This window comes from Colobus angolensis, unplaced genomic scaffold (genome assembly GCF_000951035.1).
Source record: "Colobus angolensis palliatus isolate OR3802 unplaced genomic scaffold, Cang.pa_1.0 Scaffold10, whole genome shotgun sequence".
In the NCBI taxonomy this organism is placed as follows: Eukaryota; Metazoa; Chordata; class Mammalia; order Primates; family Cercopithecidae; genus Colobus; species Colobus angolensis.
In genome coordinates, this window is record NW_012110919.1 from 6,875,106 (window position 1) to 6,899,752 (window position 24,647).

At 38.6% G+C, this 24,647-nt stretch overlaps 1 protein-coding gene across 4 annotated transcripts in view; it reads right to left on the reverse strand.

Moving 5' to 3' along the window:
• Window positions 1-24,647, reverse strand: part of NTN4 (netrin 4) — a 129,323-nt gene that overhangs the window by 60,573 nt on the left and 44,103 nt on the right. For all 4 annotated transcript variants that reach the window (XM_011934147.1, XM_011934142.1, XM_011934135.1 and 1 more), the window contains exon 3: window positions 21,898-22,176. In XM_011934147.1, coding sequence (XP_011789537.1) covers window positions 21,898-22,176 — 279 coding nt within the window. The remainder of the gene's footprint in view (window positions 1-21,897; window positions 22,177-24,647) is intronic.

Genomic DNA, 24,647 nt, shown 5'->3' on the forward strand with positions numbered 1-24,647 from the left:
TTGCCTGTTATGTTCTTTCTTCCCTTTCTCCTTTTAAGGTTTCTTCTCCAGCTTTACCCCCAGCTCATGCCTTATAATAACCAGTGGTACCCACATGTATTTTCTGAAAATATTCAGAAGTTTAAAAGGTTGTTAATTTCTTTTTCCTGATTTTCCAGTTATATCAGCATGTTAATCTTATGTACTGTTTTTTTGCATCCTCTCCATTTTTTAATTTTACTTATTTATCTTTAATTATTTTTAGAGACAGGGTCTTGCTTTGTTGCCCAGGCTGAAGTGTAATAGTGTGATCGTAGGTCACTGACACCTTGAATTCCTTGGCTGAAGTGATCCTCCCATCTGAGTCTCCTGAATAGCTTGGACAACAGGCATATGTCACCATGCCCGACTAATTTTTGTATTTTTTGCAAAGATAAGGTTTCACTACATTGCCCAGGCAGGTCTCCAACTCCTGGGCTCAAGTGATCCTCCCACCTCAGCCTCCTAAAGGGTTGGGATTACAGGCATGAGCCCCTATGCCTGGCTCTCTTTTCCATTTTTTAGCAACCGTGTATTGAATACTGTATGAAGATAGATGCTGCAATGTACTGTGAGTCCTCTTCAAAGGAGCTCAACCATCGTCATAGGTTCAATTGTCAGGTTTGGCCTTGGAAGGCTGAAGGTTTATACGTAATATCACCCAACACATGGGTTCATCCTGCCACAAATCCCAGGCCTCAGGAGTCCGCAGACATTTAGAGTTACCCATCAAACATTCACATGTATCACAAGATAATGTTGGACAGGTCAATTCCCTCTGCAGTGAGGATTTCAGAGAGTTACCTTGATCCCACATGCCAAGGATTGGGATGAACCTCCCAGGGTCTGAAAGATGCTAGCCAGCAAATTTTTCTGCGTGCAGAAAAATTCATGGAGCTGTCATTTTGAGAATTACCAAAAATAGCTGTAAATCATTACCTAGACAATTTGAAACAAGAAATCCTTCCTCAGCGATACAACTGTTGCTGTTCAAGCTTGAAAGATCATCCACTATTTGATGCTCGTGAAAAATGTGCAAGTAAAACTAGGTCTTCATTAAAAAAAAAAAAAAAAACAACCCAGAAAAAGGAAACTTTAGTAATAGGTTAAACATAGTTCTTGTGTGGTATACAATCATGAACCAGATAAGGAGCAGGATATTTAAGGTTTAGTTGAAGAAAAGCGGTGTCTAGTTATCTAATTAAAAAATGAGTAATTTACCTTAACAGCAAAGCTACAACTCCTAATGACCCAGGAGGTGAATAGAATTTTGGATATTCTATGATTTCCATAAACTCCCCTATTATGCTAAGAATACGCTTCTCTGCCAATGTCAAAAGTTTTCACACTCATATTTAATTGAGTTTATTTGCTACTAATATTAACACACTTGCCAGTCATTTTTAGCACATTTATCTTACAGGAAAGGACTCATACACACATTGAACCAGTAAGTCAAGGAATTACTGGAACAGCATGCTCATTAAGAGCTATTCACATACTATGCAGCCATAAAAAAGGATGAGTTTGCGTCCTTTGTAGGGACATGGATGCGGCTGGAAACCATCATTCTTAGCAAACTATCACAAGAAGAGAAAACCAAACACTGCATGTTCTCACTCATAGGTGGGAACTGAACAATGAGATCACTTGGACTCGGGAAGGGGAACATCACACACTGGGGCCTATCATGGGGAGCGGGGAGGGGGGAGGGATTGCACTGGGAGTTATACCTGATATAAATGATGAATTGATGGGTGCTGACGAGTTGATGGGTGCAGCACACCAACATGGCACAAGTATACATATGTAACAAACCTGCACGTTATGCACATGTACCCTAGAACTTAAAGTATAATAAAAAAAAATAGAAAAAAAAAGAGAGCTATTTACTTTGGTGATATTATCATATATTAAAGCCAAATAGGCATGGAAGAGAAAATATTATTTCCTCATATTTGAGGCAAGAGACATAAGAATTTAGGTGGAGGGGGAGGTGAAATGGGGAAATTATTATCTTTTAGATCCATAACTGGAAGATACATGGGACTTGCCTAGAAAAGCTGCTTTTTCATTGAGCTTCCTTTTGCAGCAGAAGGCTTTCAGTAGTCAGCAATCATGTGGTTGAGTTTGAAACTGACCAGCCAGGAGGTTGTAGGAAGCTGGTCATTGACAGCATCAAGCATATGGGATGGATGCTTACCAAGATTGTTGTAGAATATTTAAACACTGAATGGCAGATTGGCTTAAACAACTTTTAGGTTGCTTCTAGTCTTAAGGTTCTATGATTTCAAGGCCTGTTTCTCTGTATTGTAAACACTATTTGGTGGCAGAAACTACCCAAAATCCTTTTTGAGCCCCCAGATTAGACTTAAATGACATATAGCTGGGTCCTGTTGCCACTTCACCAATGCAGAACATTCCTGGAATCATCTGAAAATCAAACGAGGATGAGCTAGGAGAGTATTTCCTTTTTCCTGCAGGAACTACCCAATGTGACACAAATGGAAAAGTAAATAAACATTAATAGTCTCTGAAGACAGACTTTCATTCATCTATATTGACTATACTTAAATCAAAATAAATATGATCCTTTTTTATTTCTCTCATTCAGCTTTCTTCTCTCTCTACTGCATGTTTCCTATTGCTTGTAACTACAGTACTCTTGGACTAAATGTTATTCTAGTTCCTCCTCTCAAATAAAGATGTACTTTATCATCCAGTGATATTTACCATAGACACTGACCGTAATGGAATTACAAAAGCAGAAAATCCACCTGGCTAATGCTTTGAAGGACTTACATTAACTAAATTATTCTAGGAATGTCTGATAAAATTTGCTTCCCAGTTGCTTTCCAAGAAAGAGAGTAACAACTATTGTTTGAGTCTCTTGTTGATCATGTCCTACTAAAAATATAATGAAAGTTAATGAAAAAAAGATTTGTTTTATAGCAAAGTACACAGAAATCTTTGAATTTCATCAGTTGAGTAATTTCCTTGTGATACTGTGCCATTATTATTTATATACATGATTTTATTTCAATTCATTACCATACAAATTTTAATTCCAATTGAAAATGAATATTCTCTTAGACCATCATGGGAACTTTAAAAAATGTTTGTGAAAAGAGGATACAAACAGTGCTTATTCTATGGACCAGAGAAAAATGCCTCCTTAATGGCAGCTGCAGCAATTCATGGACATCTATAGCTATGACACATAATTTAGAGAGTGAAACAATGCTATACAGCAATTGAAGACCAAATGTGAAGGCAAAAACTGATTAATTTCTAAAGAGATAGTATGCCCCTTTTAGAGAAAAGGATTAAACTTCTAAAATAATGCACTTGTTATTCATGAGAAGAAATACATTCTAACAATGGGCTAGCCTGTTAGAACCTGCTGCTCTGATTCAGGACAAAAACATGCACAACAAATGCTACAACACAACCTTTGAATAGAAAGCATTGTGATAAAAACATGTTTTTTCATTAACGAATAAAATATGCCCTTTCCCATTAAAGGTTTGCATGTTTTAATTTAACAGAAGAAGTAGAAGTTCTATGGTGAATATCAAGCATAATAATTGAGTTTGGTGAAAAGGAGGCCTGAAACCTACTGTCAGAATGGGGCAAAATAGGTTGAAGGCTGAGTGTTTCAAACCCTTGCCCAATAATATAAATCGTAAAAATGCAAGCAGAAATGAAAAGCTTTACTGCTTATTCTTTGGTCTATACTTGAACACTAGAGGAAACCCGCTCATAAAAAAGCATGGGCAATAAAATAAAGATAGGCATAGGGTAAAAATAATTATGATTAAAGAATAAAAATTAGCCGGTACTTAAGGCTTCATTTCCCCCAGCTAAGCTGTAACCTGAAATTCTTTCTGTAGAAATTCATTCCTTTAGCTCTAGAATGATGTTTTAGGTTCAAGACCTCCTTACAAAAATGCACTTACCCTCAGGAGGGGCAAATCCTTATATTATTAGCAAAAACATTTCTGCAGGGATTATAATCATGCTTTCGATCCTAGAACTGGGACTTTCCGGAGGAGGGAAAGGGAATGTCTGAAGGGGAGAGAGGAGCCAAAAACAAACTGTGCCTACTTCACTAATTTGCCAAGACCTTGCTCTGATGGACAGACCTGAAAAAACCATGAATGGAGCCAATGCAAATTCCCTAAGAAAACGGCATTTAGTGTACGGCATGGGAATCTTACATTTTCCACCTCTCTCTACTGCACTGTAAGACCTTGCAGAAGAAACAGTGGCTTAAATGTCTTTGAATCCCCCGTAACTGACATACAATGGGTTTCCAATAAATGTGTATTTTTTTTCATTCAGGGAATATATATATATATTATGAAGCCTTGAGAACTTAAGTTATTGAGCTTAGTCTCATTTTTAAAACTGCCAAGAAGGGAGGGTGATAATTATGCATTTGAAGTGGGAATGAGATAATTTCACTTGTCACATTTAGCTTTGTCCAGATTGTTTCCTATAAGGGGTATACAGGCTTATAACTGGGCAAGGCATGTTGATAAATATGTCCTCATGTGTAGTGGTCATGTCTGGGAGATCTACTGTAAAGTTCAAGGAATGTGGGTCAGTTATGGACCTGATGATAAATAATAACAACAACAGTAATAGTAACTAACACTGAGTAGCTCTTACTATATACCCAGGCACTGTTCTAGGCACTGTGTAAATATTAACTCAATTCCTTAGCACGAAAACCCCATACAGTAGGTGTAATTATTATTGCTCAGTTTCACAAAGGAGAAAACAAAGGCCCAAAGAGTTTAAGTAATTGGCCCAAGGTCACAAAGCCAGTAAGTGGTAAAGCTACCTGAACTCTAGCAGTCTCACTCTAGCATCCTCATCTTAACCCCTCAACTATGCTATTGTAAGACCCTCGGCAGAAGGATTTTGAGTGGTCCACTTTGGCCAGGTCTCTTCGGGATGACACTTAAATAAAATTGGTGTGTCCTCCCAAAACGTGTCCTGTAAGTGAGAGCGCTCCAGGACGGAGTCTGGTTTGGACTCAGGGTGAGCCACTTCATGGGTGTTCTGTGCTTGAATGGATTATCGGTTTATTCCTCTGGAAGAAGTCAAGCAGCTCTGAAGATAGGTGAATACAGGGAGACTGGCCCCAATTTCCCACACCTGGCATAAAGTTCAGGGCACGTAGGGGTAAAGAATAGATTTTGATCTTCATTGGTTCTATATAAAACCTTTCTATCTGCACACTGGAGATTCTGATGCCTTCTAGGGGAATTTCCAGGCCACTGCAAGCCTCAACAAGCCCCTATTAGGACCTCCTTTGGATAAATTTACAAACAGAGATGACAGCAGGAATGTAAATAAACTCTAATTAAAGATTTGCTCTTTGTGGATAGCACCTCCTTTATGTTATTTACCATCCCTATTAGATACGATCTGGTAAGAATGGTAACAGGTAGTGTGATGACTTTTAGTCAGTTTAAATTTAGTTATGAAGAATAAGTACACTGTGCATAACCAAATGATTTAGGTAAATTTTTAAATTGAGGTTGCTGGCTTATTTCCATTTTTTCATGTCCAAATTTTATATGCCCCAAAGCTTTGAATTATTTATCTAAGTCCAAGTTCATCTGTGCCATGGCACATGCTACTTACCATAAGAAATTAGGAGTAGAAGAGTATTCAGAACTGCAAGCGTGCATGTGCACACACACAAGCGTGCGCACGCACACACACACACACAAATTTCCAAATGTGACCACATCTGTGTACATTGATTGGCCACATCTGTATACATCTATCTATATATATATACGGTAGGCACTGATTCTGAGACTGCTTAAAGTTGTGATTCAGTAGATTTTTTTTTTTTTTTGTAGTATTACAGCTAGAACTAAGACCTAAAGCCAAGTTTTGTGGTTTATCCTTCTATATATAGCATGGCCACTTTTGTAAAAATTAGATGATTAAACAAAAATGAAATAAAGCAAAAACAAACCCCCAAACCCACCCATCTACAGGAAGGAAGGCAGAAACGGCTCAAAGGCAGAGAAAAGCATAACTTGGGCTTTTCAAATAAATCACAAAACATGTTTGAGTTTAAAAATAGTGTTGATAACATAACCTCACTTAGGCTCGGCGTGGTGGCTCACACCTGTAATCTCAGACTTTGGGAGGCCATGGAGGGTGGATGGCTTCCACTCACAAACTGGAGACCAGCCTGGGCAACATGGTGAGACCTCATCTCTACAAAAAATACAAAAATTACCCGGGTGTGCTGCTGAATACCTATAGTCCCAGCTACTCGGGAGGCTGAGGCAGGGCATCCCTTGAGCCTGGGAGGCAGAGGTTGTAGTGAGCCGAGATTGTGCCACTGCACTCCAGCCTGGGCCATAGAGCCAGACCTTGTCTCAAAAAACAAAACAAAAACCTCACTTCAAAAGCCAAGTGAAAGAAGGTTTTAAAATATTTCCATTGTTTTAGGCTGGGCGCTGTGGCTCATGCCTGTAATCACAGCACTTTGGGAGGCCAAGGCAGGCAGATAACTTGAGGTCAGGATTTCGAGACCAGCCTGGTCAGCACAGTGAAACCCTGTCTGTACCAAAAATAATAAAATTAGCTGGGCATGGTGGTGTGTGCTGTAATCCCAGTTACTTGGGAGGCTCAGGCAGGAGAATCGTTTGAACCTGGAAGGCAGAGGTTGCAGTGAGCCAAGATCGTGCCACTGCACTCCAGCCTGGGTGACAGAACAAGGCTTTGTTTCAAAAAAAAAAAAAAAAAAAAAAAAATCCATTGTTTTAAAACTATATAATTGGCTCAAGAGTATTTTTTGCAAGCGAGCAGTACAGTTTAAATTTGGGCTTTTTGAGTAATTTTAGGTAGGAGTCTCTCTTACTCTTCAGAATAATGACTTCCTAGAACTAAACAAATCTCTCTTTTGTGAGACCAGGGATAGAGACTACTTTTATTTATAACTGTGGACTTTAGGTTCAAATGTAGCATCTTTTGGGAAACCTCACTACCAAAATTACCTTTCCTGCTGTTGGGGAAAAATAGTGAAAGACTCTGAAATCCACTCCCCGTGCCCCCCACCCACCAAGAAATTACCAAGTGTGCCACTGCAACACACCCTTGATAGGTTTTCTTGGCCTTTTATCATCATTCAGCTATTTTACAACTCTGTAAGTTGTAGGAAATGATTAATAATGCAAACAATTTTTGTCCATAGAAATGCAAATCAGTTGTGTCCAGTAGAATGCAATTGATCATTGCCCTTCATATTGACTTGTTTTGCATCCATTTGTAAATACATTTCAGCATTTTTTTTTTTTTTTTGAGACAGTCTTACTCTGTTGCCCAAGCTGGAGTGCAGTGGCGCTATCTTGGTTCACTGCAACCTCCGCCTCCCAGGTTCAAGTGATTCTCCTGCCTCAGCCTCCTGAGTAACTGGGATTACAGGTGCCACCACACCTGGCTAATTTTTGTATTTTTACTAGAGATGGGGTTTCGCCATGCTGCCAGGCTGGTCTCGAACTCCTGACATCAGGTGATCCGCACACCTCGGTCTCTCAAAGTGCTGGGATTACAGGCATGAGACACTGCGCCTGGCCTGTTTCAGCATTCTTTATTTGCCTATATATGTGTGATTCTTTGAATTTTCCTTTGAACTGTTTGTAAGGTCTTACTGGCCTGTCATTCATTAATGAATTAAATACATCTTTGACTCATGTTCATTTTATATGAGAGTCATGACCTTTCTTTTTATAAAGTTATTTTTTAACACTACCATTTCTTACCCTTTACATGTTACCTAAAGTTTTTTTTTTTTTTCAGATCAAGAATACTTGAGGATTTACTTCTAAAAATGGAATTTTAACATGTTTTGTAAAGTGGGTTTGGAATGTCTTATATTTTCACAAGATTAATTCTACTAGCTTCCTCTTTTCAGTATCATCACATACTTTATCTTCCCTCTGGGGACTGTAATAAATATTTCTGCCATAAAAATGCAAATAGCATTAGACTAAGAATTGTAATGCCCAGGAGGCCTAAGAAGATTACATTTAGATAAGATCATACTGTTACCAACTTACGAGATTTTTTTCCATCATTACTCCACTCTGTAGAACTGTTTCTTATTCTTTGTTTCCAATAGGTTTTAAAAATTATTTCTGACAACTGGCCTTTTAAAAATGATTTCTATTCAACAGGGATATTTATTTCACTAGATCCTACAAGTGAACTGAGCTGGTGTCTGTGCATAACTTGGCTGCAGATTTGCAAGTATGCAATGGCAATAAAGTAAGGCACTCTGATTTTGAGACATTTATTTCAATATATCTAAGACTTCATTGCATTAGAATATCAAATTGGCTCCTTTTCTCCTCTATAACAGCTATAGTTTGTTCAGCTGCAAATGTAGAGCAAAAAATGATCAACAAATATTACTAGATTTTTGCTGTAATTCCTGTCTATACACAGACTTTTCTATAATACTATATGAGAAACTATCTCAAAACACAGCCAAGTAATTTGAAATTTCTTTCAAGCCAAATTGCTACTAGGTCACTATGCTCAGTTACTAAAACTGTAGCTACATAGTCATTCTACCTACTCCATCTTTGTTCTTCATTTGATCTCAAAGTCTTGTTTTCATAATTTTCCTTTGCACTTGTCTTTTTATACTTAAACTTTTCCAAGGTCAGAAAGCAAATCAATGACAGAATAGGGAACAGAACTCCCAAGAGATTCCTAAAATATTAGAAGTTCCATCTTAGAACAGTGATATCACCAGGAGGATTTTTTTTTTGCTTCCCACAAACACCTAAAATAACTTCTTATAATAGAATCCCTTGGCATCAGTTTCAATCTCTTAGTACCTATTTCATTTTAATAATTTTAGAAAGAGGCAGCAAAAGTGGAATTAACAATATACAACTTCTAGTAAGCTGTTTAAACTCTTAACACAACTATTAGGCAAGAACCTGGGAAACTGCGTGAAAGTTTTAAGACTTTGTAGAACTCATTTTGTAAGCAACTTATCTGTCAAGCAGCATTTGAGAATGAAGGAAGGTGTTGTAGGGTTTTATTTACTGTCTTCTAGGATTTCCAAGAGTTGTTATAATTAGTTGGGGGCCAGGTAAATTCTATTAGAAATGCTGTGAGGATTATTAAGTACTTTTCACCCGTTGAGATTCATTTGCTCAATGTATTTGCATAGCTTCTGGTTGTTTTAAAGGAAAAAAATTCTTGTCACAGGCTACTATGCATTCTCTTACAAAGATTTTTTTAAAAATCCAGTCTATTTCATGTTTCCTACTGTTTTCCTTCTTTCCTGACAGCACTGTCTGACTGTCACTCAGTATTCGATACAGGGCACAGAATATTACAAAAGTTGACTTTTTTAAGATAAATGAGTCCCTGATTGTAGTACAAGAAGTCAGTTACTAGAGCATATTGTCTTCCATCGTGTTTTGTTGTTAATTCATTCAGATGCTTCTTTTCATATCGGGAAATTGTTTGCTTCTAGGTGAATCTTGTAAAACACAGTCTTCACCATTGAGTATGTGCACATGAAAAATGAAGGTGGAATACTGGTTTATTAAAAAGTTATGCTTGTTTAGAAACTCTATCAGAATACAGAGTCATTCAGAAATCTGTGACTATCTGTATACGGCCAGAAACAACAGACGCAGCTATTGAAAGAACTGGTTTTCTTCAATATTCATCCATCCAAAAGCTATTGCTTTTGAAATCAGTTTAATGACTGGTCTTGAAAAAAAAATATTTATTCTGTAAAATTCCTATATAGCCCACCATGTTTGTTTTTCTGCTTTTGTTTGTTTGGGTTCTTTTTTTTAAGCTATTGACTTTTTTTCTACCAGAGATAACATTCACGTAACATAAAATTCACTATTTTTAACCATTCTAGTGTACATTTCAGTGGTTTTCAGTATATTCAAAATGTTGTACAATCATTACCACTATCTAATTCCAGAGCATTTTCACCACCCCAAAAACAAATCTCATGCTCACTAGGCAGTGACTTCTCATTCCCCCTTAATTGCCAGTACCTGCCAATTGCCAACCTATTTTGTCTTTATGGATTTGTCTATTCTGGGCATTTCATATAAAAGGAATAATACAGTATGTGGGCTTTTGTGTCTGGGTTTCACTTAGCACAGCATTTTCAAGGTTTATCTGAATTATAATGTGTATCAGTATTTAATTCCTTTTTATGGCTGGATAATAGTCCATTGTATAGATATACCATAGTTTGTTTATCCATTCATCAACTGATGGACATTTGAGTTGTTTCCACTTTTTGGCCACTATGATAAGTGCTTCTATGAACATTCATGTACAAGATTTTGTGTAGACATGTTTTTAATTCACTTGGGTATATACTGAGGGGTAGAATTGCTGGGTCATATGGCAACTCCATATTAAAATTTTCAAGAGGGCTGGGCGTGATGACTGACGCCTGTAATCCCAGCACTTTGGGAGGCTGAGATGGGCAGATCACCCGAGGTCAGGAGTTCAAGACCAGCCTTCAACATGGTGAATTAGCTGGGCATGGTGGTGGGAACCTATAATCCCAGCTACTCTGGAGGCTGAGACAAGAGAATTGCTTGAACCTGGGAGGCAGAGGTTGCAGTGAGCCAAGATTGCACCACTGCACTCCAGCCTGGGCAACAAGAGCAAAACTTGGTCTCAAAAACAAAAACAAAATTTGAGAAAATTCCGGACTGTTTTCCACAGCAGCAGTAGCATTTTACATTTCTACCAGCAATGTGTGAAGGTTCCAACTTTTCCATATCCTCCGCAACACTTGTTATTTGTCTTTTCGATCATAGCCATGGATGTAAAGTAGTATCACAATGTCGTTTTGATTTGCATCTCCCTAATGACTAATGATGTTGAACATCTTTTTATGTGCTTATTGGCCATTTGCATATCTTCTTTGGGTGGCTCAAGACCAGTCATTCAAATCTTTTACTGATTATTAAACTGGATTATTTGTCTTTTTGTTGTTGAGTTGTAAGAGTTCTTTATATATTCTGGATAGTAGAACTTTTTCAAATATATGATTTGAAAGTATTTACTCCCATTCTGTGCATTGTCTTTTCAGTTTCTTGATAGTATCCTCTGATGCACAAAAGTTTTTCATTTTGATGATGTCCAATTTATTTGTTTTCTTTATTTGCTGCTTGTGCTTTTGGCGTCATATCTAAGAAACCATTGCTTAATCCAAAGTCATGAAGATCTACACCTATGTTACTTTATAAGAGTTTTATAATTTTAGCTCTATATTTAGGACTTTGACCCATTTTGAGTTAATTTTTGTTAATTTTGGTCACAAATGTATTTCTGAATTTATTCAGAGTTTATTTCTGAGCTCTCTCTCCCATTGATTTATATGTCTATCCTTTCCCCAGCACCACACTGTTTTGATCACTATTGATTTGAGGTAAGCTTTGAAATTAGAAAGTGTGAGTTCTCCAACTTTGTTGTTCTTCAAGATTGTTTTGGCTATTTGAAGTCCTTTGCTTTTCCACATGAATTTTAGGTTCGGCTGGTCCGTTTCTACAAAAAGGGCAGCCAGAATTTTGATAGATATCACAGTGAATCTATAGGTCAGTTTGGAGACTATTGTCATTTTAATAATATTAAGCCTTCTAATTAATGCATGAAGTCAAAATGTCTTTCCCTTTACTTAGGTATTCTTTAATTTTTTTTTTTTAACAATGTTTCAGGGTTTTCAGTGTATAGGCCCTGCATTTAGTTAAGTTTATTTCTCTCTATTTTATTCTTTTTTGATGCTATTGTAAATGAGATTGTTTTCTTAATTTCATTTTTGGATTGTTCATTGCCAGTGTATAAAAATATAATTGATTTTTAAAATGTTGATCTTGTATCTTACAACTTGTTTATCAGCTGTAATAGTTTTTTGGTGAATTCTTGAGAGTTTTCTATAATCTAAGATTATGTCATCTGTGAATAAATATAGGCTTACATCTTCCTTTCTAATCTGAATGCTCTTTACTTATTTTTCTAACCTAATTGCCCTGGCTAGAACTTCCAGTACCATATTGAATAGAAGGGGTGACAGCAGACATCCTTGCCTTGTTCCTGATCAGGGGAGAAAGTATTTGGTTTTTCACCATTAAGTATGGTGTTAATAGGGGACTTTTCATAGATGACCTTTATTACATTGAGAAGTTCCTTTCTAACCTTTATTACATTGAGGAAGTTCCTTTCTATTCCTGGTATGTTAAGTTGAATTGAATTAAGTTATAAATTTGAACTAAAAGACAAATAGGCTACAGGATTTTTTGCCTCTGTTCAGCCTAAGGAAACACTATGATCCTGTGTTCTCTTTAATTTTAATGGCTACTAGGTTCTTATCTGGGAAGCAATGAAATCACTGCCTTTCAGAAATTCTGAGAGCTCGCTGAGCCAGCTAAGTTACATGCCTGGTAGTGTTGCCCTGATAGGGTTTGGATCTGTGTCCCCACCCAAATCTCATGTCGAACTGTAATCCCCCATGTTGGAGGCGGGGCCTGGTGGGAGGCGATTAGATTATGGGGGCTGTTTCTCATGAATGGTTTAGCACCATTCCGCTTGGCACTGTCCTCAGGATAGTGAGTTCTCAAGTGATCTGGTTGTTTAAAAGTGTGTGGAACCTCCCGGACCCTTGCACCTGCTCCTGCCATGTCAGAGGTCTTGCTCCCACTTTGCCTTCCACCATGATTGGAAGCTTCCTGAGGCCTCCCCAGAGGCAAATCTGCCATATTTCCTGTACAGCCTGCAGAACTGTAAGCCAATTAAACCTCTTTTCTTATAAATTACCCAGTGTCAGGTATTTCTTTACAGCAGTGCAAGAATAGACTAATACATGCCCTTAGAGATGCAAAATTAAAAGGCAAGACACTTGATTGGTGTTTACTTGTATGAATTGTATAATGTTTATATTATATATAAAATATTTAATAGTAGAACAAATATAATATTTTTTCCATTCTAATATGTGAGCTATCTTAAAGCTAAAATATATTTTGTCTTGGTTTTTGAAACCATAATTTTCTCTATTGTTTTTCTACCTAAAGACTAGGAAAAGAGCTAAAAAGATGCCAAATTAGAATCCCATATTACAAAAAAAATTCTATGAGTTAACAAATATTATAGCCCTTCTATATCCCTATATGTGTACTAATTTACTATTTTATTCCATTAAAATATTTACATTGCTAAGATGTAATACAATTGTAGGCCCAATTATATTATTAAGGTTTTGAATGTCAACATTAACAGATCTTGTTTTCCTTACCATTTGAAATGGCTGTGAGTTTTTTCCATCTTCTGGAATTATTATAAAGAGTGTGTGTGTGTATGTGTGTGTGTGTGTGTGTGTGTATTTTAACCTTACATGTCTTGTCACTAAAAATTTCCCTTGCAAGGGAGAATAAGGACTTAAATCACAGTTTATCTTCTACTGAATATAACTGCTTTAGGACAAATTGAACTATGCTTCCAGCTATTACAAAATTGGCAAGACACAAATGAAATTCCGTGGAGACACGATTTGTGCACCAGAAGTCAGATATCTATCAGTAACCTCAGCTTTTCTCTTTCCATGTAGCTTCCTTCTCCCCATGAACCCATGATATTAGCAGTGAAATTGGAAGACCAGGTCTTCCAGACACAGAGATCTGACTCCGGGCTCCCAGCTATTCACAGATGGACCCAAAATTGTTATACTGAAAAGGAAGTATTCATGAGAAAATTTGCAAAGTGAGATATGCCTTGAATATTTGGGGAGTATTTTATAGTAAGAAAAAGGTCAAATATGAGTTGTTCCTTCCCAAATTTAAAGAATGAGTATTCCAAACCTATTAGATTCATTTTTGCACTTTTACAATGCCCCAATTTTGACCTAAATATATGTTTTCTGGAAAAAACATTCACTTTCTGGAAAGCATGTTCATGAAAAGTTAAATGAACAAATATTATATTTTGGAGAATAAACCTTACTTTCCCATTGGCTTCTATTTCACTTTTAGAGATGTCAGCTCTGATACCAACATTTTACCTTTCAGGTATTTTTATCCTTTCACCTCTCTGTGAAATAAAGGCCTATAAATAAATATCTAATTGTTCTGGGGGAACTCTTGAAAGGAACCCCACAGGAAATCCTTCCATGGGTGCCAAGATTATTTTAGAATGCCTCTGGTCCCAAAGCTTTCTTGTTTCCTAATCATCAAAAACAGTAATCCTGGGCAATTTTTGTCATTAAAAGAAAGCATATCTTACTGTGTGGAGAGAAAACACAGTCAAAACACTAATAATTGCCAGCCATGAACGTGAATTTGGCTTGCCCTTCTATTAGGAAATATGAGGTAGTAAATAAAGTAAAATCAACATTCTGTACACCTTCTATAGCACCTGTGGGTTACTCAGTGCTAAGGGACTACCAGCAGAACTATGCCATGCTAACACAGGAGCACTGAAATAAGGATTGAGGATAGGCTCACACTAATTGTATCAATTTGGCAGGCTTTACATTTTGTTACTATTAGGAATATGTTGCACCTCCTTTGGTGACAGGATTACCTATTCCTCCAGATCCTAATGTGACAAATTAAATGATAGAGGTTGCTGGTGCTTTTCATCAGCAGCAAAAATGATTTAGGGCTAGAGAGGGAAGTAAAAGATGGTAGATCCAGAAATCTCTCTTCCTAATAAAACCATAGATATCCATACCCCTCCAAAGATGGTCACTTCTAAATTATTTACTTTGTAGAATATCCAAAGTTTTTGCTTTTATTCTTTCTCTTTTTCTTCCCTTTGGAGCCATTTCACTAGCTGTTAATGGAAGAGAATCAATGCTAATTTCTGGTTACATATTAAAATGTAGAGGACTTGGATAGTTTACCTATCCCTGTAAGAGCAGTCATACCTTCTAGGGTTATAGTAAAGATGGAGTGAAATAATGCATAGGAAAGGACTTTATAAAATACAAAACACCTAGGCCAGGCACGGTGGCTCACACCTGTAATCCCAGCACTTTGGGAGGGTGAGGTGGGCAGATCACCTGAGGTCAGGAGTTCGAGACCAGCCTGGCCAATATGGTGATACCCCACCCATCTCTACTAAAAATAAAAATTAGCTGGGTATGGTAGTGGGTGCCTGTAATCCCAGCTACTCGGGAGGCTGAGGCAGGAAAATTGCTTGAATCTGGGAGGCGGAGGTTGCAGTGAGTTGAGATTGCACCACTGCACTCCAGCATGGGCAACAGAGCGAGACTCTGTCTCAAAAAATAATAATAAGTAAGTAAATAAATAAATCAGCTAACCTTTGGGGGTGAGAATTGTCTTTACTCTCTCCCTTCCCTCCTTAGTTCAGATTCTGTGGTTATCATGATGATCAGTCCCGTGAACCCATCCTCATCGCCCCCTGCCCTCTTCCAATCCCTTTTCTCCTGTCTTTTCTCTGTTCTTGGCACGATGTCAAACCTGGTTAGATCCAAGTCTTTTATAGTGCAACGCCAACAAAAAGAGAATAGGCTTTAGTGTCTGACAGGTGAATGTAAATTATGGCTCTGCTCTTCATTCGTTTTGGGGAAGTCAACATTTTCAAGCCTCGGTTTTGCCTCTCTGAAAGAAAATGATGATGATACTCCTTGTAGTTGTTATGGAGATTAAATTCAATAATACTTGTAGCATGACAGCACAAGACCTGGCAAATAGTAGGCATTCAGTAAGGGGTAACTGTTGTCATCAGTATTTATAATCCATGATAGTTTTTTCTGTGCTAAAACCGAAAACTAATTTACAGATATACACTTCCAAACATACATGCATGTTTTACCATATAAAGGTATTTTTAAAATCCTGATTTTATAGTCTAATTTAATAACTTTATTGTTTTTTAAATCTCTGTTCGTTTCCTTAACACATTAAAGATTGAAGAGCTTTCTTTTCTCTCCCTTTCCCTTTCTTCTTTCTTTCTTTCTTTCTTTTCTTTTCTCTCTCTTAAAATCCTGATTTTATAGTCAAATTTAATAACTTTATTGTTTTAAAAATCTCCTGTTCATTTCCTTAACACCTTAAAGATTGAAGAGCTTTCTTTTCTCTCTCTCTCTCTCTCTCTCTCTCTCTCTCTCTCTCTCTCTCTCTCCCTTTCTCTTTTCTCTCTTTTTATCAGAGCACAAAGGGTAAACAGAAGTTTCTAGAAAGATTTCTTTTTAGATTTAGGAACACTAATTTTAAAGGACTAGTAACAATTTCTTTTTCCTGAATGCCCATTTCTATAAATGTTACATGCACATCTATAGACTCTCTCTCTCCCTTTCTCTTTTCTCTCTTTTTTTTTTTTGTTTTTCAGACAGAGTTTCGCTCTTGTTACCTAGGCTGGAGTGCAATGGCGCAATCTCGGCTCACTGCAACCTCTGCCTCCTGGGTCCAAGTAATTCTTCCGCCCCAGTCTCTGGAGTAGACGGGACTACAGGTGCGTGCCACCACGCCCAGCTAATTTTTGTATTTTAGTAGAGACAGGGTTTTACCTTGTTGGCCAGGCAGATTACTCCTGACCTCAGGTGATCCACCTGCCTCAGCTGCCCAAAGTGCTGGGATTACAAGTGTGAGCCACCGTACCCGGCCTGAAGAGCTTTCTAATTATACTTTTGGCTTATTCATAGAACAGTAAATACATTTTAAAAAGAAGATGAAAACTATAGTTTTAAATCTGTTCTTAATTTATAAAACATGGCATATGATATATGAAAACATAAATGCATTAATGAATGAATCCAGATTCCTCGGGAAACACTTTCATAATGAGACCATATGAATGATTCTAAAACCTGCCTTACACAGCTAGGTAGCTAAGGAACATTTTCCTCAATTGGTCTCAGTGCTTACCCTCAGACTCAGACCCATCAGTCAAAATATTGACCATCTTTTAAAATAAGTTCCAAATTACAGGAGAAAAATCTGCCTTAACAAGTGCAGCTCAGGGCATTTAAATATTTCTCACAGTATTCTAAGGCCTCCATGTTATCCAGTGGATGATATTTCAATAAAATAATGAAACATTCCATATTCCCTCTTATTACCATTCATCACCCAACAGCTGTAAAATCACCAGCTGCTAGGAAAAAGAGAACTAAATCAGTCCTCTACAGCTGCAAAGAGAAAAAAGCTTAAGATCTCTTCACATAATTTCTGGGATTCCAGCAAGCTGGAGTCAAAGTACAGTTTTCCTTGCCACAAAACCCTCAGCCTCGTAAACATGTCAAACAGCACATAAGCTGTGATTTATTTTTGTCATTATTGGCAAAGAAGTGTATGAAGGAGAAGAGTAGAGGTGGCTGAGATAATACAATAGAATCATGACAGCAATGTAAGTAGTGTCTACCATATCCAGGGCACACAGCATCAGATTTTAAATCCTCACCATAAGTACAAAAGGTAGATATTATCCTCATTTTATTAGAGAACTGTGGTTCAGGTTCAGTGAGAACAGGTAACTTAGTAAATGCTGTGGTAAGTCGGATTTAGCTGTGTTTGGCTCCAATACCAGGGTCTTAATCATCACACTGTCTGCCTTCCAGCAAAATGGACAGATGAAAGAAAACTGAACTGGTGAGAATAAGTGGAATGGATCGGAGAGAAGGGGAAACAAGGGGAAGGTGATGCTGTGTTAACAAACACAGGAGGGGACCGGGCACTCATGCCTGTAATCCCACCACTTTGGGAGGCCGAGGCAGGCAGATCACTTGAGGTCAGGAGTTCGAGACCAGCCTGGCCAATAGGGCAAAACCCCATCTCTACTAAAAATACAAAAATTAGCCAGTCATGGTGGTGCGTGCCTGTTGTCCCAGCTACTTGGGAGGCTGAGGCATGAGGATTGTTTGAACCCAGGAGAGGGGTTGCAGTGAGCCAAGATCACGCCACTGCACTCTAGCCTGGGTGACAGAGCGAGAGACTCTGTTTCAAAAAAAAAATAAAAAGAGACACAGGAGGAATGTATTAAGGTAAATGAGGCTCCTAGTTTGTATCTCTTTTCCTATTCTTTTCTCCCAAAGAAAGGAAATGACCGTAAAATCTTATATAGTTTAAGAAATAGGGTGCCATTTCCATTAACTTCCCTAATTTGCTATCATCAGCCACAAAAAATTCTAGCCCATAAAATCAGATTTCATTAATTACTCATTTTAGCAACAATATTAGCCACAGATGAATTGGCATAGTCTGTAAAGCAATGGTTTTCAAACTTTAGCAAGCATTAGAACACCTGGAGGGATTGTTAAACATAGATTCTTAGGCCTCATCTCTAGAATTTCTGATTCAGTAGGTCTGGGGTAAGGTTTGAGAATGTGTATTTCTCACAAGTTGCCAGGTAAGGCTGATGGTGCTGGTTCAGGGACCACACTCCACTGCTGCAAATAAAAACTGTGCTAAAAATTTAGATTTAGATTAGATTAAATTAGATTTAATTTAAATTAGATTAAATTAGATTAAATTAAATTTAAATTAAATTAAATTTAAATTAGATTTAGATTAAATTTAGATTTGTACGCACATTTACAGATAAGCTGACCTGCAAAAGAACAGTATTTCTTAAGAAGCTACCTTCCATTCTGCAGGCACAATCAGATTTCAGTTATTCTATAGCTGTATACATAAAATGAATGGTGTCCAGAGACACACAAATGTGGGACAATGAATCTATGCCCATGTTCTTAATAAGGCAAAAGACTATGCTTTCAATGTGCAATACGCTCAGTGAAGCAATCATAGGAATTAAAACATCACATTCAGTCCAGGTGTGGTGGCTCATGCCTGTAATCCCAGCACTTTGGGAGGCTGGGGTGGGCGGATCAGCTGAGGTCAGGAGTTCGAGACCAGCCTGACCAACATGGAGAAACCCCGTCTCTACTAAAAATACAAAATTGGCCGGGCGTAGTGGCACATGCCTATAGGCCCAGCTACTCCAGAGGCCGAGGCAGAAGGATCATTTGAACCAGGGAGGCGGAGGTTGTGGTGAGCCGAGATCATGCCATTGCACTCCAGCCTGGGCAACAAGAGCGAAACTCCATCTCAAAACAAAAAACAAAAACGAAAACAAAAAAACACATTCAAAAGAGACAACCATTTACAAATTCAATACAAGCTCTTTTGTAATTCAGAAAAAAGTACAGATAAAAGTCAAATGCACCCAAGCTTGGGGTGGAAAAATCGAAAACCAGAACCATTCACATTTCCAACCATGGTCGCTATTGGTCCAATTGCTTATGGGCTCTTTTTTCTTTTTTCTAAAGAGAGTAGGGACAGCAAGAATTGTCACGGAACTGGATCCCTGGAAGCCAACATAGTCTTGGCCACTTAGGCTGTTTTTTATCCACTACCTGGCCTTATCCACAGTTTTGGCTTGGCTTAGCTCAATTCAAACACATGCTTAGTAATGGCACTAGGGGCTGCTACACTGCTGCAGAAATTGAAATCAGTATGAAAATGGGATAGAAAGATGTCAGGAAATTAGTATTATTTTAAAAGGAAATTACTTCCAATTTCAAAAGCAGCCTGAGATTAATAAGAAAATGAGGTTTCCATTCCATAGGGTCTTCTAGGATGGAGATGTCTCATTCTAACATCCTTTTGAAATGGAAAAACACTTAATGTATAATCCCCTTTACTTGATTTTCCTGAACCTCTTTACAGACTGATAATTTTCTTGCTGGCAGTATATTGTATAGAATAGTTGTATTTTAAGACTTCTTCAAAAGTGCCTGTTAACTATGAGTAATTATCCCTTGTTGAATTTGGCAGAACAAAGAGAAACTTCTAGAATTTTTATTTTCAGCCTTAGAAAGTGTTGTTAACTCTGAAAGTTTATAGTTAGAGGACTTACTTTAAAAAAAGAAAGTAATACTTTTAAATGCATGCACATGAATTTTTTTTTTTTTTTTTGACAGATTCTTGCTTTGTCACTCAGACTAGAGTGCAGTGGGACCATCTCGACTCACTGCAACCTCCGCCTCCCAGGTTCAGGTGATTCTTGTGCCTCAGCCTCTCAAGTAGCTGGGATTACAGGCGTCCACCACTACACCCAGCTAATTTTTGTATTTTTAGTAGAGACAGGGTTTTGTCATGCTGGCCAGGCTGGTCTGGAACTCCTGACCTCAGGCGATCCACCCGCCTTGGCCTCCCAAAGTGCTGGGACTACAGGTGTGAGCCACTGTGCCTGGCCACCTGAAGTTTTTTATAAGGCCCTGGAGAACTCTGGCACTTTGTTGTGGTTGATCAGAGCCATTCAGGTAGTCTCATAGGTCCTTCAGTCCACAAATATTGAGGGTCCACCCTGTGCCATGTTATAGGGGCCTCTGCCATTTTGCTCAGGACTCTACTCTGAGGTGGTCCTGTATGACTTGGATTATAAGAGACAGTTGAGGAGACAAAAGATCTGCATGCTCTCCTTTCATGAATTCGCTAAAATATCATGGCAAAATATTTTGAGCACTCTACCTTACACAAGCTTTCTAGTTCACAGTCTGGTAAGTTGACATGTCTCTAAATATTTGTTATTTTCTGATTGAATCCTACCTGAACCCCGTTAACTGAGATACACTAAATCACAGCACCCTTTATCTGAAGCAGTACTGTGGATTTCAAAGATCTGTCAGTGTCTAGAAACAAACAGGTATCTGTTGAATGAATGCTGCATTTTCTTCAACTCTGGGAGCCCGGATTAACTTCTACAAGTAATAGCACTGTTTCTGTTTTGGTTACTTTCTGTCCACTGTCCTAGTCATTTTGGTCACCCTGATGCTGCCCCAGTGACTCAGCCCAGCCAGCACTGTCCTGATGGCTAACTGGATCATGGCTGCTGGTGGCCTATCCTATACTAGGGCTGAGAGAAAGAAGAAAGAATAGGGACGTCTACCCTTTAGGAAATGCAGTAGAATATTCTGCAGCCTTTTCCATTTTATTCATTTTGCTTTGGTTTGCTCAGAATTATCAGAGCAAGATATAAAATCGAAGAATTGGAGCGCTTATCCTTATTTTCTCCTTGCCCAATCCCCATCCATAGTCTCTGGATGTGTCCCAACAAGGTGCTTACAGATGAGCCACTCTGTATCTTTTCTGGAAGTCGGGGAGGTAAGGACAGATAAACAACGACACTAATTTTTCATCATCTCCCTATTCCTGTGTTGCTATCCTTCAACCAAACACCTACTGAGCACCTACTTCTGGCCCAGGTAATGCACTTGGTCCTGAGAATGCAAAGATCATACAGTTCCTCAGAGAGTTCGCAGTCTCCTGGGGGATGCAGAGAAGTAAAAGTTCAGAGGAAAGTCCAGGAGATGTATGAACCTTGAGGAAAGAGAGTTTAACTCTGCCTTAGAGTGAGGAGGGGGTCAGTTCTCTTCACGGAGGAGAATTTTTATTCATTCTGCTGGCTGGACAGCAAAGATACCAGGCATAAAATAGAGGTTCTTATTTTTCCCACTTTAAAATCTATTCCACAATGTTCCCCATTGATTGTCAAAGCTGGTTTCAGTGTGATCACACTACTAATATGATTATGCCATCCTCTCGCTCCTACTCACTTTATACTTTATATCTGAAAGTCACAGGACTAAAACCTGGCATGGGTGTTTTCCAAGGAATCTGGTTATCATGCTTGACTTAACACTAAGACCGAAGATTAAAAGACAAGTTAATGGGCACTTGATAGGATGGGTATGGAGTCGGAGCTGTGATGGGCAGAAGAAAAAATTAGCAGCACTGTGTTAAGCATATACCAACCAATGCCCAAAGCTGATGGTAACTTATGATTTGTTTTTCTTAGGGTAGGACTTGTTTCACCTACCATGTGGAATGTTCCTGGGGCCTTGACAGGTCTGAAGCCATGAACAGGTATGCATTGATCAGCGTGGCCATTGCAGAAGCAGCTGCCCTTGACAATGAAATCATAGATTGCATAGTGTGTAAAATGTTGAGGCTCTTCGTTCAGGTCATTTCTCTGACAGGGACAAGACTGTCGTTTTAGCAACTGCACGCGAAGGTTGGTGATCTTCAGCTGCTCCTGAACTTTGGCACTGTAAGGGTTCTCTGTATCATATGGTGGTGACAAAGCTTTGAAAATAACCTGTAAGGAGAAAGAAAATACCATGCATTTATAGGACTGTGTGTAAACCCTGAATTGTTTGCCTAATATAGCCCCTGTTTGATTTATGCCTTATGTCACCTGTGAACGATAAGATAACAAGAAGTTTTTAGACCTTGAGCACACCTGGGAAAGAGCTGCCCTGTTATTCTAAGGAGCAGATGTGCTGCCTGTTTGTATACAGAAGTATACATTGAGTGACCAGCAGAGACCTGATTCTTGAGATAAAGGCAGCCATACAAAGATCTTGCCGGGAAGAGCATTCTGGGCAGAGCGAAGAGCAAGCTTAAAGGCTGTGAGGCGGAGTCAAGCTTGGCTTGTTCAAGGAAGAACAACAAAGTCAGTGTGACTGGAGACCAGTGAACAAAGAGACAGTGGCTGGAGAGGCGGACAGAGAGCAGGTGTGAGATCAACATGAATGGAGCCCTGTGAAAGTCACAGTAGAGTTATGCTGACTACAGCGGAAGCCACTGGGACACTGTAGGCAGAGAGGTGATATCTGATTTACCTTGTCTAGAAACATAACTTTCTCTTTTTGGATATAAAAGTATCACCTTAGAGATCAATTTCACACCAAAAGTATGAAAAGGAAAGAATCGACCGTGCAGATCACATCTCCAAGGTCTACTGGTACAGACCTGTCCTCAATGAAATATAACTTTGGAGGAGAGGGTAAGGGTAATAATTCAGCAGACATTTGGCCTCTGCAGCCCATTGTCCAGCCGGTAGCCAGCGTGGTTCTCTATAAACAGAGATTGGATCGTGTCACTCCCTTACTTAAACCACCCCCACCCGAAGACCTCCCATTTTCCTCAGAACAAGATACAAAGTCCTTATAATGGCTCTGCCTGATTTTTGTTCTTAGTACTTATCACCATCTGACATTATATTTGTAGTGGTTTAGTGATTTACTGTCTTCCCAGTCCAGACCATAAACTTCAGGTAGGTGGTCACGGCTGTATCCTAGGACAGTGGCTGCTTACATAGTAAGTATTCAATAAATTTTTGGTAAACTAATTAATTAATTTAACATTGTTCCTGGCATTTGTGTAATAGGTGAGAATTCCAGATAACTTCCTTACGTTGGGTCCTAAATTCATTCGCATACTGAATGTCATGTTATAGCGCCAGTATCATGACAATAGTAAGAAATAACGGAATAATTAACCGGTATTTGTATTTCTAGCTATTTTTGAACTCTTAAAGCTTAGAAAATGTTGTATCTTAAACTCAAATCACATTCTGTCCCATTTATCCATATGCAAAGTGGTGTAAGGAAGCTTATCAGAAAATAAATTGTCCAACAAACAATATGTCATATATTCAAAAGTCAGTACAGAAGTAACATCTTTTTCTTTTAACAACAGCCTGAACTAGAACCTGATTTTCTGTTTTGAAACATTTTTTAAAAATTGAATCCATTATGGGCTTTCATAAGGTACTTATTCTCAACATGACCTCCAAACACTGGCATTTCTGTTAGACACTCAGGAAGAACCCTTGCTCTAAATGATATCAATAATGTACTCCCTCCTATTTTATCAACCACAGTAATGCAAGGACATGGGAAAAGACACACCAGTGCTAACCAAGTAGGTGCTCCATTGAAAAGTCTGTGGTGTCCTTCTCCTCATTATCTGCCCACCCTTCCTTTTCCTGAACCTTGGTGGCAACTGTTTGGTCTCTCTATCTCTGCCACGTATTTACCCTTGACATTTACCCTAGTTCCCTCTCTCACCCCATTCCATCTCCCCCTCACCCTGAGAATTGTTCTGCACAGGCAAAGCCAGAGGAAGCTCTGTCAAGGTCCATAGGAACTTTGAAGCTCTTCTGCTTCCTGAGCCCAGACAGTGGGAGCTGAATGGTGGCTCTGTGCTTGGTGTGCATGACACCACAGTTGGCACGCGGATATCAGCAGGGAAGGGACATCATGACCCCTGAGGCTGTGTGCTGGAAAGGAGACAGCAGAGTGCCACAGACACAAAAGTGAACGGGAATTTAAACCATGAAATCTTTTTTCCAGAAAGGAGACGCCTTAATCTGATACCCTGGGAATAGATCTACCCTGCGTCAGGAAACAAAGAGTGCGCCAATCCAGATGCTTCCAACTTCTGGCAGGTCGCCCTTTGGGTCCCACCCAGTTTTTCTTCAAACTTCCCCAGAAGAAGTCTGTATGGCATGACTGAAATGAAGTAAGAAAACACGTAGAAGCCCTCAGGACAGTATCAGCCTCTTCTATTTTTTGTTCCCATAAGGAAGGGAATGTATCTATAGGCCCACCACTGATCCTCTGTCTGGAACTGCCTCTTAATACACGCTCCCAATAAGATATATTAATATTTAGAAAGCCAGGGATCAAGCTTTTTGACCAAGTTCAAGCATACTTCAGTATTTCTGGCTTGTTAGTGCTATTAGCCAGCACTTCATGATCTCATTTTTTAATTAAGAAATTT